This window comes from Harpia harpyja, chromosome 16, assembly GCF_026419915.1.
Source record: "Harpia harpyja isolate bHarHar1 chromosome 16, bHarHar1 primary haplotype, whole genome shotgun sequence".
Taxonomy (NCBI): Eukaryota; Metazoa; Chordata; class Aves; order Accipitriformes; family Accipitridae; genus Harpia; species Harpia harpyja.
The window spans coordinates 13,468,673-13,483,305 of NC_068955.1; the positions used below are offsets into that span (position 1 = coordinate 13,468,673).

The window sequence follows — 14,633 nt, forward strand, 5'->3', positions numbered from 1 at the left end:
GAGGGGTGGAGGGAAGGTGTTCTGAGGTGTGGTTTTATTTCTCATTACCCTACTCTGGTTGATTTGTAATAAATTGAGTTAATTTTCCGCAAGCTGAGTCTGTTTTGCCCGTGATGGTAATTGGTGAGTGATCTCTCCTGTCCTTATCTTGACCCACAAGCTCTTTGTTATATTTTCTCTCCCCTGTCCAGCTGAGAAGGAGGGGGAGTGATAGAACGGCTTTGGTGGGCACCTGGCATCCAGCCAGGGTTAACCCATCACAACTTCTCAGCAGCCCCTAAAAGGCTTGGGGCGAGATCCTTCTGTGCTAGGTACCGTACAGTCAATACTTCATGCCCTCAGCAGCACATGGTCAGTTTAGACAACAGGCAGAAGGAGATAAAGGCAGTTTCCAAGCTGTGGTCTGGGGAATCTCATTCAGCAGTGCCAAATGAGTTGAGCTTCCATGTGAAGGGTCAGGGAGGAGTGTTTTGGACCAAAAACTATTCTGTGTGCCTGCCCCACACACAAGTATAAATGACAGTTCCTGAGAAGGAACTTTGTTGCCTCACTGGATGTCTGGCTCATGTTTTGCCTTCTCCCCAGCCCTAGAGGCATGAGTACTTTGACTTTCTAGCATGTTCCAACATGCTGAGATGGAAAGCAAAACATTCAGCTTTGCATCTTGGGTCGGCTTTCTCTTCTGAAAGGGCAGGAGTGGGGGAGCAGCATGAAGCAGATGGATAAATGGTAGGGCACAAGGGCTGCTTGAGGAGAGTTTGGGCCCAGCCTTGGGACTGAGGACGCTTCAGAGCTATTGCTTGCTTTGCAGGTGATTGTGCTGCCTGTGCCTTCCCTCCACTCCCCAGTTCCTCAGAAAGCTCCCTTGTCTGATCTTTAATTAATGATTCCAGGGCTTTGTTTGGCCTGCTTCTCAATGGCTCAAGTGCTGGATTTCCACTGTTTCTCTCGAGATGTTTTTGTGGTCTACTGTGGATTCACAGTAATGTGAATCAACAAGTTTCTAGCTCTTACCAGAGCATTCCTTTTCATAGGGAATGGAAGCAGGGGTAATCCAAGCTGATTATAAATGAAGGTGTGTTGCCCATACTATGCTAGGTAAAGGCCTGCAGGAACCTCCCCTTGAAGATAATAGGAAGTTAAAATGGTTATGAATTGTGTTAAATTTGATCTGCTAATAAAAAGTAACTTTTTTCTCTTCCCCAGTGGTTTGCAAACATCCCATTATCCCACCCAGGCAAGTCAGGAAGTATTACTGTTTCCATATCCCAGTACCAGCAATAGATAAGAGTTTAAGCCTTAGGCTGTGAAGTAGGTTAGTGTCAGGGTGTAGATCAAGGATCATTAATTCAGTGTCCAAACAGGTTAGGGAGGAAGAATTGCTGTTCTCCTCTCCATCCTGTTGCCTGCAATGCCAATGGAAATGGATTGCAGGGAGCATTGAACCTGCCTGCTGTGGGATGAGGGTGAGATGGCTGAGGATGTGGCAGCACAAACGACTGCAAAAAGTTTGGGACCCTCTATCTTAGAAAAGCAGGGGACAGAGGGGATGCTAGAGGCCATTTTCCAGTACAGCTGCCTTATGCAGCCTAGCTGCCTCCACAGAAATGACAAACCGTAGGAAGACACACCAAGGTTAGAGGGACGGGTTGCTAGCAAGGGCCCTCAGCCTGTTGCTCTGCAACGTGCTGGGTACACTGGAGCACACTTGAAGTCTTACAAAGAGGAGCCAGGGGCTCCTGAGGTAATAGGAGCCAACAGAGAAACACTGGTGAAACATGTCAAAGGAATTAGGGTGTGTTCCTCTAAAAAGATGACATGGCCAACAGCCCAGCTGAAGTGCCTCTGCACCAGTGTATGCAGCATGGGCAACAAACAGGACGAGTTGGAAGCCACGGTGCTGCTAGAAAGCTATGACCTACTTACCATTACTGAAACTTGGTGGGACAAATGACTGGAGTGCTGCTGTCGATGACTACAAGCTGTTCAGAAGGGGCAGGTGAGGAAGGAGGGACAGAGGGGTTGCCCTCTATGTCAAGAAATGGATAGATTGTGAAGAGCTGTCTCTGAAGAATAGCCACAAGCAGGTTGAAAGCTTATGGGTGAGAATTAGAGATCGAGCCAACAAAGGGAACCTTGTGGTTGGTGTTTACTACAGGCTGCCTGATCAGGGAGAGCCTACTGGAGTAAGTCTTCTTACTCCAGCTACAGGAGGCTTGCAGGCTCTCATCCTGCTGGGAGGCTTCAACCACCCCAACATCTGCTGGAAAAGTAGCACGGTGAGCTGTAGACAATCTGGGAGACTCCTGGAGTGCATTGAGGATAAATTCTTAAGCCAGGTAATAGACAGCCCTACCAGAGGGGATGCGTTACTGGACCTGTTGGTGACCAACACAAGTGAGCGAATCAGTGACATCAGGATTGGAGGCAGCCTGGGCTGCAGTGATCACGCACTGGTGGAGTTCGCAGTCCTGAGGGATATGGGTCATGCAAAGACTGAAGTCGGGACCCTGAATTTTAGGAAAGCAAAATTCCAGCTGTTCAAGGAGTTGGTCAGTAGGACCCCCTGGGAAACTGCCGTCAGTGACAAGGGAGCAGAACAGAGCTGGCAGATCTTTAAGGACGCTTTCCGTAAAGCACAAGAGCTCTCGATTCCCAGGTGTAAGAAGTCAAGGACGCCAAGAGACCCGCATGGATGAGTCGAGACCTGCTGGTCAAACTAAAGGGCAAGAAGGAAATACCCAGGCAGTGGAAGCAGGGACCCGTGTCCTGGGAAGAGTACAGGGACATTGCCCAGTTGTGTAGGGATGGGGTCAGGAAGGCCAAGGCGTGGCTGGAGCTGAACTTGGCAAGGGATGCAAAGAATAATAAGAAGGGATTCTGTAGGTATGTCAGCCTGAAAAGGAAGGTCAAAGAAAGTGTATCCCCTAAATGAACACGACTGGCAAACTGGTAACAATGGACGAGGAGAAGGCTGAGGTACTCAACAACTTTTTTGCCTCAGTCTTCTCTGGCAACCTCTCTTCCCCCACTTCTCGAGTGGATGGACCTCGAGGCAGGGACTGGGGGAGCAAAGTCCCTCCCACTGTAAGAGAAGATCAGGTTTGAGACCACCTGAGGAACCTGGACATACATAAGTCTATGGGACCTGACAAGATGCATCCCAGAGTCCTGAGGGAATTGGCTGATGTAGTTGCCAAGCCACTCTCCATGATATTTGAAAAGTCATGGCAGTCAGGTGAAGTCCTCGGAGACTGTGAAAAGGGAAACATTGCACCCATTTTTAAAAAGGGTGGAAAGGAGGACCCTGGGAACTACTGACCTGGCAGCCTCACCTCTGTGCCTGGGAAGATCATGGAACACATCTTCCTAGAAGCTGTGTTAAGGCACATGGAGGACAGGGAGGTGATTCAAGACAGCCAGCATGGCTTCACCAAGGGCAAGTCTTGCCTGACCAACCTAGTAGCCTTCTGTGATGGAGTGACTACACCAGTGGACAAGGGAAAAGCTACGGGTGTCATCTGTCTGGACTTTTGTAAAGACTTTGACACGGTCCCCCACAATGTCCTTCTCTCTAAATTGGAGAGATATGGATTTGATGGGTGGACTATTTGGTGGATAAGGAATTGGTTGGATGGTCGCATCCAGAGCATAGTGGTCAATGGCTCAAAGTCCAGATGGAGATCAGTGATGAGTGGTGTCCCTCAGGGGTCCGTATTGGGACCAGTACTGTTTAATGTCTTCATCAATGACATGGACAGTGGGATTGAGCGCACCCTCAGCAAGTTTGCAGATGACACCAAGCTGAGTGGTGCAGTTGACACACCTGAGGGACGGGATGCCATCCGGAGGGACCTGGACAAGCTCAAGAAGTGAGTGCATGTGAACCCCATGAGGTTCAACAAGGCCAAGTACAAGGTCCTGCACCTGGGTCGGAGCAACCTCTGGTATCAATACAGGCTGGGGGATGAGTGGATTGAGAGCAGCCCTGTTGAGAGGGACTTGGAGGTTCTGGTGAATGAAAAGCTGGACATGAGCCGGCAATGTGCGCTTGCAGCCCAGAAAGCCAACCGTATCCTGGGCTGCATCAAAAGAACCGTGGGTCAGCATGTTGAGGGAGGTGATTGTTCCCCTCTATTCTGCTCTGGTGAGACCCCACCTGCAGTACTGCGTCCACCTCTGGGGTCCTCAGTACAGGAAAGACATGAACCTATTGGAGTGGGTCCAGAGGAGGCCCACAAACATGATCAGAGGGCTGGAACACATCTCCTGTGAGGAAGGGCTGAGAGAGCTGGGGTTGTTCAGCCTGGAGAAGAAAAGTCTCTGCGGAGACCTTATTGTGGCCTTTCAATACTTGAAGGGGGCTTATAAGGAAGATGGGGACAGACTTTTTAGTAGGGCCTGTTGTGACAGGACAAGGGGTAATGATTTTAAACTAAAAGAGGGTGGGTTCAGTCTAGATGTAAGGAAGAAATTTTTTATGATGAGGGTGGTGAAACACTGGAAGAGGTTGCCGAGAGAGGTTGTAGATGCCCCATCCCTGGAAGTGTTCAAGATCGGGCTGGATGGGGCTCTGAGCAACCTGATCTAGTTGAAGATGTCTCTGCTCATTGCTGGGGGTGGGGGTTGGACTAGATGACCTTTAAAGGTCCCTTCCAACCCAAACCACTCTATAATTCTATGATAAATGTAGTAAGGTTGTAGAGAAATAACTCCTGTTAAGTTTGAAGGCACTTTCCTGTGGCTTCTTGCTTATCTGAGGGAAGTACTGTGTTTTTACTGGGAGGTTGAAGCCTTGCTCTAGGAGGGCTGGCAGTGGCAGATGAATTCAGGGGAGCTGTTTTCCAGCAGAGCCTGCCATGGTGCTTAGGACCTGTGTCTTGATTATGCTTCAGCAGGGACAGAGGCTGAAGAAAATGGTGACTTCTAGCATACCTTTCTCTACAGGGGCCCTGCTCTGTTTCGCACTCTATATCCTGGGGCTTGTACGCCCTGGGAGTAGAGGATGGATGTACACAATGAGTTCTGGTACTGTCTGCCCACCTCTTTCCTCTTCCTGGGCAGTTCCCATGGGAGGGCTCGGAGCAATGATCACTTCAAGGCACTAACACCAGCTAGGGCTTCACACTGCACAGAAGGGTCTTCTTCCTGAGCTTTCTCATGGAGTTACTTTCAGGCCTTTTGCACCAGAACGAGCTGTTGTTGTGGTGTGTACACAGCCATGACAGAAATGATAGCAGCATTTACAGGTTGCAGCAGTGAATATAAACCTCTTCTGACAGCTTCCTACCATCAGAAGGTCTTCACACCCTTCACTGCTGCAGTTTGGCTCTCCTCCATTACCCAGTGCACACTTTGCAGTTTAATCAAATGCATTCATAAGGTGTATTCTGAAATCACATGCTCTCTATTAAAAGGAGGACTTGATGGCAAAGTATATTATCTAATATTGATTCCCAAAATAATCTTTGACATAGTTAATAATTCTCTGTATCCTTTTATTTTCTTTTTCAGCTTTCTGCTTTCCTGAATCCAGCAGAGGACCAAAACCAGCAAGAAGAGAAGGGGTGGAAGAAAGCACTTGAAGAGGACTGAACATTTGCACTGGTGCTGTGAGCTGCTTTGGTGCTGAAAGGTCAGTGTCAAAACTGTTGATCCATGTTGGCTATTCATTTGGGGTGGATAATGGCACTCGGTAGTTTTGTAAATTGGAGCTCTTCACTTGCAAGCTTTAGAGTTCCTTTCTTGGGAGGGCTTTACTTAATGACTTCTGCCTGCTTTCTGGGCTGTGTGAGGCGTGCTGGCAAGTTGATAAGCAGCTGGAGACCTTTTCTGAGGATGTTCAGTGGGTAGGTAAAGAGGTGGTGGTAGTATTTTCATCTTACAGAGAGGGAACTTAAGAGAGGTCATGCTTTCAAAGGCTGGAGTTTAGCCCTGCTGGAGAATGAGTTTGCTGAAGATAATGGGTTATTGGCCCACACCTCCATTGGACATACCAAGGGGAGGATGTCTGCTTTGTTTGCTAAGAGCTGCCTCAGGGCCAGTGTTATCTGGGCCAGCTCAGATAGACTCCAGCATAGCTGAACCTTGCACTCCAGGCCAGCAGCGTGCCCACTGGGTGTGTGAGGTGGCTGTATTGGCAGGGGGCTGACGATGGTGGACTTGCAGCCCTTTGGGAGCTGCACTTTCATAGCAGCATAGGTGTAGCGCGCTTTTCCTGCAGCAAGTCTTTCTTGTGTGTGTTGGCAAAGATGTTAGAACTTATCTAACTTCTGGCATACAAGTTATCTATGAAATAGACGTCACTGGTGTGTTGGATACCAATTTTCTTGCTATCATTTAAAAATCAATACTCTAAAATAATGATGCTTTTAATGGCCTGGGAGCTATTTCATTTGCGTTGGCATTGTTTCTTCCCCATCCGTCAGATGCTGCTTTAGGGCAGGTTGTGCAGAAAAAGCCTGCAGGCCTGGCTTTCTTTGCTGTTTAATTACTAATTAAGTACTGTTACTGTGCAAGTTGAGGCAAAGGTACCAAGCAACGTCTGTGATGACTAAATGAATGTCTAGCCAGCAGGAGTGTGTGTGTGTGTGTATGCCACATGCTTTCTGAGCTGGGATGTGGGTGCATGCCTGTATGTGCCTTTGGGCCTGCAAATAAATTACAGTGGTCTGATGGGGGATAACCAGAGCAAGTCCTACCATTGAGATTTTAGGTGGCTCAGCACAACAAAACAGCTGTTTGTCCAGTGCTTGTGTTCCCAGGTGCTCAGCACCTGGAACTGGAGTCAAACTGCTCAATTTCTGATGCTTTCCCATTGTCCGGTTTGTCCTAAGGGTTCAGTTTCAGTAGGATGAGAGCCCAAGAAAATCAGGCCATGGAATGGTTTCACTTTTGAAGTGACCTCTGCCTTGCCTGGCAGTTGTTCACTGTGTGTTCTTACCCAGCTGGGAGGTTGTGGCTTGCAGTCAGGGCAGAATGAGCTCGCTCTTTTTCTTTTTTCTTTTTTATTTTTTTGAGATGTTTGAATAGGTGGGTCATCCTTTCCTTCTTGCACTTCATGTAGGTGCTTCACTATTACTCCATTCTCTTGTACTTCATTACTATAATCTTGCAATCTTCGATGTATTTGAGCCAGCATGCCTCGTAAATGGTTGCCAAAATCGCTTTACCAAGCAGTCCTCTCATTCTAAGTATGGATTTTACTAACTCCAAAAGAGGTTGTTCCAGTTCACTGGCCAGAGTAGCCTATACTGGCAAAAGCACTTTTGAGGCAGTGAAACTGTGGTGTTTTGAGGTTTTTGCCAATACACCAGTCACCTGGAGCCTGTCATGCCTTACAGCTGGCATTTCTCTGTCAGCAGGGGTTCTTGGTGCAGATCCTTACAACATCACTGGGTTTAGAGAAAGGTGAGGGTCCTGCACTGGGGAGGAAGAGGAGAGGCAAGGGACAGACTAAAGGACTTGCCCAAGGCCATGCATAAAGTCTGTGTCAGAGCGGAGAATTGGATTCAAGCTGTTCAACTCCCTGTTTCTTGAATTAATCTTCAAACTGTTACCCCTCCCTTTCATGTGCAGGTTCTGTTGCACTAAGTTTGTCCTTGTTTTTTCCTCCCATCTTTGTGCATTTTGTTTTAGTTAGAGCATTATTTCTCTTTGTCAGTTACATTGCAGTGTGTGTGGGCATAGTAGGAACCTGTTGTTGATTTCTGGTGAATTACATAAAAATACCTCTCTTCATTGTATGACTAAATTTCACAGCCTGTATCCCATGATTGCTTGCTTAAATTTAAGTTGCTGATGAAGCTACTGTCTATTGGACTTGACCAAGTGAACTTCATTGTGGAAGTGCTTTTGGTCTTCTAACCATATTTTCAGTTAGCAAAGCGCTTCCCATTATGAAGCTCATGTCTAATTAGTATGTTTTTATGCATTTGTAAGTACATCTCTGTGGCATAGCTCACCATTTTCTGTCCACTGGAGAGCTCGTTCGTAATTGTTGATGTGATTCAGAATAGACCTTTGCCTCGGTGTTTTAAAATAGAATATAACCATATGTGTTAATTAATGTTGCTGCTTCTTGTCTGGTTTCAAGGGTGATTTGTGTCACTTCTGAGGGTCTGTTATAAAGATGACTGAAGCCAAGAGACCCTGGTCACGTCAGTGAAGTCAGGATGAGGCCCCCCCTGTTCATCCTGGTGCTGTGGCACAGATCAACACCTCTGTGCTTTTTGGGACCACAAGGCTCACAGCCCAAAGTCACCCTTAGCCTGCAAGGCAGATTGTGGCTCCCCTCTCCACTGACGGGGCTCTTTGGGAGAGGCATTTCACTGGTGTCTCCTGCCCTCACTTGCTTTCCCTGAAGACCAGCATAGCTCTCTAAAGCCTGAACCTGTTTTTGCAGGCGACGAGAGACAGCAGGCCACCCTGTGTGAGGCAAGGAGCACAAACACATGACTTCCAAAAAGAGAATCTGGAGAGAGCTGCCTTTCCCTGAATAGCTCGCTGAGTGAGTCATTAAGCATGCAGAGGCAGCCAGTGCCATCAGCTCTGCTCCTGGCTAGGAAGGATAGATCAAACGGGACAGCCCTGATTGCTTTCTGATTCATGGCCTGCTGTCCCTTCGTGAATCACCGTGCTTTATAAACCTGCAGCTGTTCCCTCCCAGCTTTCTGGAAACAGACAGATCCTCTCCTCCCAGCGGTGAAGCCGAGCTGCCTTAAAGGCCTGTATGCAGCGCTCGGTGGAGCAGGACCTGCAGTCTTGAGGGGAATTTCAGACTGTCTGTCATCTGAGTGCAGGTATGATCTCAGCTGTGTGTCTGCCCCCAGAACAAGATGCAGCTTGGTCTAGGATTTCTGAGCTCTCAGATCAGAAGGAGGGACAAGTTAGCATCCCTCGCTAGGGCCCAGCACCTGCTGTATGGTGATATGTGGAAATACCTGTAGTGGCTTTTTTTTGGTGGGGGACATACTTTGAGGGGGAGGAGGAAAGGTTCCTGAAATCCTCTGGAGCAAGAGGGGAACTGGGCTGATGAGCCAGCCCAAGGACAGTAAGTATTGGTACTGTCCCCTGGCTATCAGTGATATGAACCAGGGTCAGTCTCAGCAAACCTGCGGTGCATTTTCCTCTACGTACAGCCCTGATGTTAGAAGGGGTGGGCAAAAAGCCAAGTGCAGCCCTTAGAATCTGTTACTGGAGGGCATCTCTCGGGTCTGGGCTAAAGTATCTGTTTAGGGCTGTGCAGGCGTGTGTGGCTGTGGGAGCCTGCCTCCCTGCTGCCATTCCTGTTCTGTGGCTAAATGAAGCCTCTGGGAGCTGTAAATCTGTCACCTTCCATGAACGTTGCATTCACAGGGCATCCTCTCATTGAGAATTTACAAGTCTGTTCAGTGCATACGGTACCACCAGCACCCATTCCTCCCCACTGCCCCAGGCCTTTTTGTGCTGCCACATGGTAATTAATCTGAGCATTGCTGGAGGTTCTGATCTCTTCCGAAGATAAATCTGAAAAGTTATTCTCCTTGATATATGCCACCATCTCAGAGCTGCTCCCTTTGCCAGTGAAACAGCCTGCTGCTGCCAACTGTTGTTGCCAGATGTTATTCTAGAGAAAAATGTTTTCCTGTGAAATGGTGATGGGGGACAGGCATGGGTGGCACTACTGGCAAGTTCTCACCCTTGCCTTCCCCGTTAGCTCCATTTATTAGTTCCTAAAGCACAGGCCTCGCTAGGGTTTTCGAGTGGGCTGGTGTGAAGCAAAAGGAAACAGTTCCCTGCAAATAAAATACAATTGTGCTGCAGAATGGGCAGCTGCTGTTCCCGGCCTTGGTTCATCTGGCTCTAAAGCCAGATGTTAGCAGTGTAGCGGCAAAAATAATACTGACTGACTGACCCAAACTGATAGCCGCTTGATGTGCGGCCTGGCTGTGCGTACCCATTGCTTGGTTTCTTTACTGTCAGGTGTTTTGCAGTGGACTTGCCAAGGTAGATGAGTGTACTGTGTGGCTGGATTGCAGCTGCAGTGGGTCCCCAGAGGAAACTTGTGTCACTTGTGGGCAGAAGTTTTGTAATCTAAGCAAGCAAGAACTCCATGCCTCTGGAAAAGGGGAGAGGCTGTTTGCCTGCCTGCTTCCAGGGAGATTGCTGCTTTAGGAAAGTGTTTTGCTCTGATATGAGTGCAAGATGTTTGCATTGTTCCCTGCTGGCTGGTAGTGGAGGAAAGGGATGATTTTCTAAATTGATTGCAAGAGAGGTGGTGCGGATTTTGTTGCACTTCTGCAAACTGCCTCACACAGGTGATGCTGGAAGTAATGCTCTGGGAAGTGCCTTTGTCCTGTCTGCCTAGTCAGGCAGTGGTGAGAATATTTTTTTGAGAGGTTCAGACCTTCTGGCATGAACAGGAGGCAGTGAAGTGACATGGAACTGCACTTGCTGCAGACCTACTTCTGAGAAACCTGCTCAAGAGTGTAGCAGATATCTAACACTGCACTGGGACTGACCCACAATGAACTCCCATTCATTAGATATCTGCAGTGGCGTTTTATGCTGTCAGATCATCTGAAGCCAATGGTTAGGTTTCTTCCTCTTAGTAGCAGGGATAGCTGCCCTAGGAGACAGCTGGCCAGTGAGAAGGACCATGAGAAATAAGTGAGTGAAGAAGAAAATTAATTACTCCAACATATTGCTGGGGTTCAAAAGGATACGGTATTTGAGTGGATAACAAGTACATTCCCAATACAGTTGTAAAGATTAAAAATAGCCCAGACTTAGAGAGGGATCTATTTAAGGCAGTTGTAACTAATGCCAGTGAGGAAAGAGTATTTTTTGGAGACTGATTACTCCCTAAATGTCAAAGACAGAGGTTTCTGTTGCTGCTTTCAGAAGCAGCAGTTACAGGCTGCACTCAGGAGCCAGATACCGGGATTTTCTGTTCTGGGATTTCATTTATTTCGGTTCAAACAGCAAGAAGTGAGCATGAACTATATTGAAATTTCCTCACTGTAACATTGATCGCAGTTCATGGTTTTGGCTTGACCACTCACACAATGGTAGCTCTGATGTGTCCACTGCAAGTATTGATCTAAAGGAAAATGAGTCTCCAGAAGTGACAGCAGGATGGGGAGAGAGAAGGAGGATGAAGGCAGTACAGCAAGGCCACATGCTGGTACTGTCTGCCTCCCTTTCACACTGTGAGGTCTCATGCTGTGTAGGTCACCCAAATGGACACAAGAGCTCTTTATCTAAGCAAGCACTGTCTAGCATCCCTGAGGTCAGTTGAATGGCTTGCTCACTGGCTTACTTCAGCAAAAGGTTGGAAGTTTGAGTTCTTGCAGGAGGAGAGTAGTAATGCCGGCCTTTTGGGAGAAGAGGTGTGATGACTGACTGACTCAAGCTTTTCTGATTTTTTTCAGGAACTTGCTGAGCCAGAAAGATGCGTGAGTATACGGAAAAGAAGGAAACATGTGGGACCATCTGTCTCAAGTACCTGCTCTTCATCTTCAACTTCTTTTTCTGGGTAGGAAACTTCAGTATATTTCAGAGGCACTGAGATGGCACTGCAGTTTTGGTGTCAGGGGTGCAGAAATCTTGGGCTTGATGAAGTCTTTGGCAAAAAGTGCTGATGTCACTAAGACACAGATTTCATCCTGTGGGGTGAAATCCCACCCCTTGGGCTTGCCTGCCCAGGCTGCAGAAGTTATGGTTTGACACTGTAGTCTCTTGCTCTTTCTAGGTCATGTTGCCAAGTATAGAAAACAACAGGGAACCTGAAAACATGCTTTGTTTTTTCACCTGGCTTGCTTTTTCAGGGTACTTGAGGACTCCCCTGTGTTGCCATTCCTCCTCTCAAAATGGCAGAAGGAGTCCTGGCAGTGGAGTGGGACAGCTAGAGCAAGGATAATAAACACCTTCTTGCAGCTGGGTCCACACTAGAGCTTCCTAGAGTTGTGCTTTTCACCAGAAAGTTACTGATGCCAAAGGATTGTTTTTTCCTTTGCTGCCTGGGACAGAGAATTGGAATGTCCAGGTCAGACCTTTAAGGAAAACTGTCTGAGCTTACTAGAAGCTGAATAAAACCCTCTGGAAACATAAGGCTTGCAAAGAGAGAAGGGACTGCTAGGAGTCTGGTTGGCTTCTCCATGTTCATTTGCTGCAAGGGTTAGAGTTTAACCAGCCAGGCTGTTTAGCTCCTTGACTGCTTTCTCCCCGGATGTATAGTCTAGGAAGGAGATATTGGGCATGGTTGTCATTTATTGGTAGTATTGCTCCCTGACAAACAGTGGAAAGCTTGCTGATGTAAAGCTGTTTTCTTCCCCTCTGCTGCTAGGTAGCACCCCAATAAATTAGGTGATTTTTTCGTATTTGTCCAGATAACAGTGTGGCTACTTTTGGGAAGGCTCTGGTCCAAGTATGAATTGCTGTGCACAGGTAGGTGCTTCAGATAGCTTGCATCTCAGGCTGTCTGGGGTGCTAAACTAGCCACCTTGAAGCCCAGCCCCACTCAGTGCACTGGGGCCTGCTCCCGGTCCTGGTGAGACCTCTGAGAGTCCTTCCTGTAGTGTAGATCATTTTTGGCTCAGCTTGTGGAGCCGAGGCATGTCCTGGTATCCCAGTCCGGTTACTCTGGGAAGTGAGAAAGTTCACACATCAGATGCCCTTCATTTGCTTGCTTCTATTTCTACCCAGCTGGCTGGTGGGGCCGTGATGGCAGTGGGCACCTGGACCCTAGCTGAGAAGAGTGACTACATCAGCCTGCTCTCCTCCAGCACGTATTCGGCAACTGCTTATATTCTGGTGGTGGCTGGGGTGGTTGTCATGGTTACCGGCATCCTTGGTTGCTGTGCCACCTTCAAAGAGCGTCGGAATTTGCTAAGAGTGGTAAGTTTTGCTTGGTTGTTTTGTTTGGGGGAGGATTCACCCCATTTTCTCTTGAAACATGCTGCGAGGTAGGGAAACATCTTGGTTGTGTTCTGTACCAACCTTATTTGTCCTAGAGCAAATACCACTAAGGCCTCCAGCTCCAAACAGCGGTGCTGCCCTTGTCCTAGGGGGCAGGTTCTACTGCAGAGCATTCCTTTCATCCACCCAAAGAATGTGCTTACCACTGTATGGTTCAAAAGTACAAAGTATAGTCATAATACGTATGCTTTGTGTGAGAACGTCTATTGAAACTACTCAAAACAAAATCTCATGGCTTTTCTCTCTTCCTTCTTTCCTGCCTATCCCATATTCTCTTTTGGAAAATGGGAAGAGAGAGGAAGTGAGAGACCTGTAACAAAACTGGCTTTTAATGACAGTAGATTCAAGCCAAATTAACAAGGTTTTTCACTTGGTTGTTAAAAATCAGAACATTTCCAATGAATGTTTTCTTTAGTTGCAAAAAAATTATTTTAGTTTTGTCTCCACGAAAAAAGGCACACTGTTTTGATAATGTGCCTCTTCTTTTACGCCTTTCCTTGTGTTACTTCCTGAACTCCCTGCTCACCTCCCTACACTGAAGTTTTTGACCAGCCCTAGGGTGTCTATTCCGCTTCCTCCCTCTCAAATCTCCCTCTCAGTGTGGAGTGTGGCAGCAGTTCCTTTTAGTATCTGGGCTACAGTGGTGAGTGCAGTGACTGAAATAACAAATCAGTGGTTCTTTGCTTTCACAGTTACAGAAAAGGATACTTCAGCAACTCTTCACCAGCTCCTTTGCAAATCCTCATTCACCTGACTGTCCCATTTTCCCTCTTTCATTTGGATAGAGGAACAGAAATAGGAGTTGTGAGCAAGCCTGGTGCTTGTACCACTGCTTTGAAGGCCTGGTAATCCCTGTGAGAGGCATGTGAGCAAGCCTGGTGCTTGTACCACTGCTTTGAAGGCCTGGTAATCCCTGTGAGAGGCAGAGTAGGGCTAGGAAGGGAGAATAAAACACAGAGGAGGACACAGTGAGTGCATTGCTAGTGCTTGTTCATTAGGCTCCTGGTCTGTAGCAGTCCATTTTGGCCTTGCTTCACTTACTCTCCATGCCAAAGAGATCTCCCTTTGTCTTTTTGCCACAGCCAGAAGCTATGGATGAAAATCCGTGGGGTTTTCTTTGTTATTCTGCCACAGAAAACTGATAATTGTCTCTTGGGAACAAAAGGTCACTCTGTCTCCTTATACCACGCGTCCTTTTGGAGTGGCTGGTTGTGACAGGCCTATTGTCTCTTCTTGCTTGTGCTCTGCTTTGCTTGCTGGTGAGTAATCTGCACAAGAGATAGGGCTGTGCTTGCCAGGGCTGTGTGAGCCTGGCTGAGGGCCTTTGCCAGGTCTGAGCTCAGACAGTAATCCTGACAGCTTCACAGTCAGTGCCCTGGGGTCTGTGCCAGCCTGTCCCAATTTCTCTCTGTACCAGAGGCCCACATAAATATGGGAGGGAGCACTGTAAGCAGCAATCTCCACTCTCCCCAGTGCCTCCTTGGTGCTTTTAAAAATCAAGTATCGACAGCTTTGGGTGCTGTTTGTAAAATGCATATCTGGGTTTTAGCTTGTTTTTCTGTTGAAGACTCAGGAAGCTGTGAATTTTTTTGCTGCCTTTCTACCTAACTATGAGTTTTATGGGTTCACTTCAAGGCTTTTCATAGTATTTCATTGCTCATCACTCACAGCTG

At 47.6% G+C, this 14,633-nt stretch overlaps 1 protein-coding gene across 4 annotated transcripts in view; it reads left to right on the forward strand.

The window, feature by feature from the left end:
• The window catches only part of CD151 (CD151 molecule (Raph blood group)), a 41,371-nt gene that overhangs the window by 13,515 nt on the left and 13,223 nt on the right, over positions 1 to 14,633 (forward strand). For 3 of the 4 annotated variants that reach the window (XM_052810949.1, XM_052810948.1, XM_052810950.1), the window contains exons 2-4: positions 5,515 to 5,635; positions 11,415 to 11,518; positions 12,688 to 12,879. In XM_052810949.1, the coding sequence (XP_052666909.1) occupies positions 11,435 to 11,518; positions 12,688 to 12,879 (276 nt within the window). In that variant the 5' untranslated portion in view covers positions 5,515 to 5,635; positions 11,415 to 11,434. Of the gene's footprint in view, positions 1 to 5,514; positions 5,636 to 8,668; positions 8,802 to 11,414; positions 11,519 to 12,687; positions 12,880 to 14,633 lie in introns of those variants that run through there. The other variant, XM_052810951.1, reaches the window with a different exon arrangement.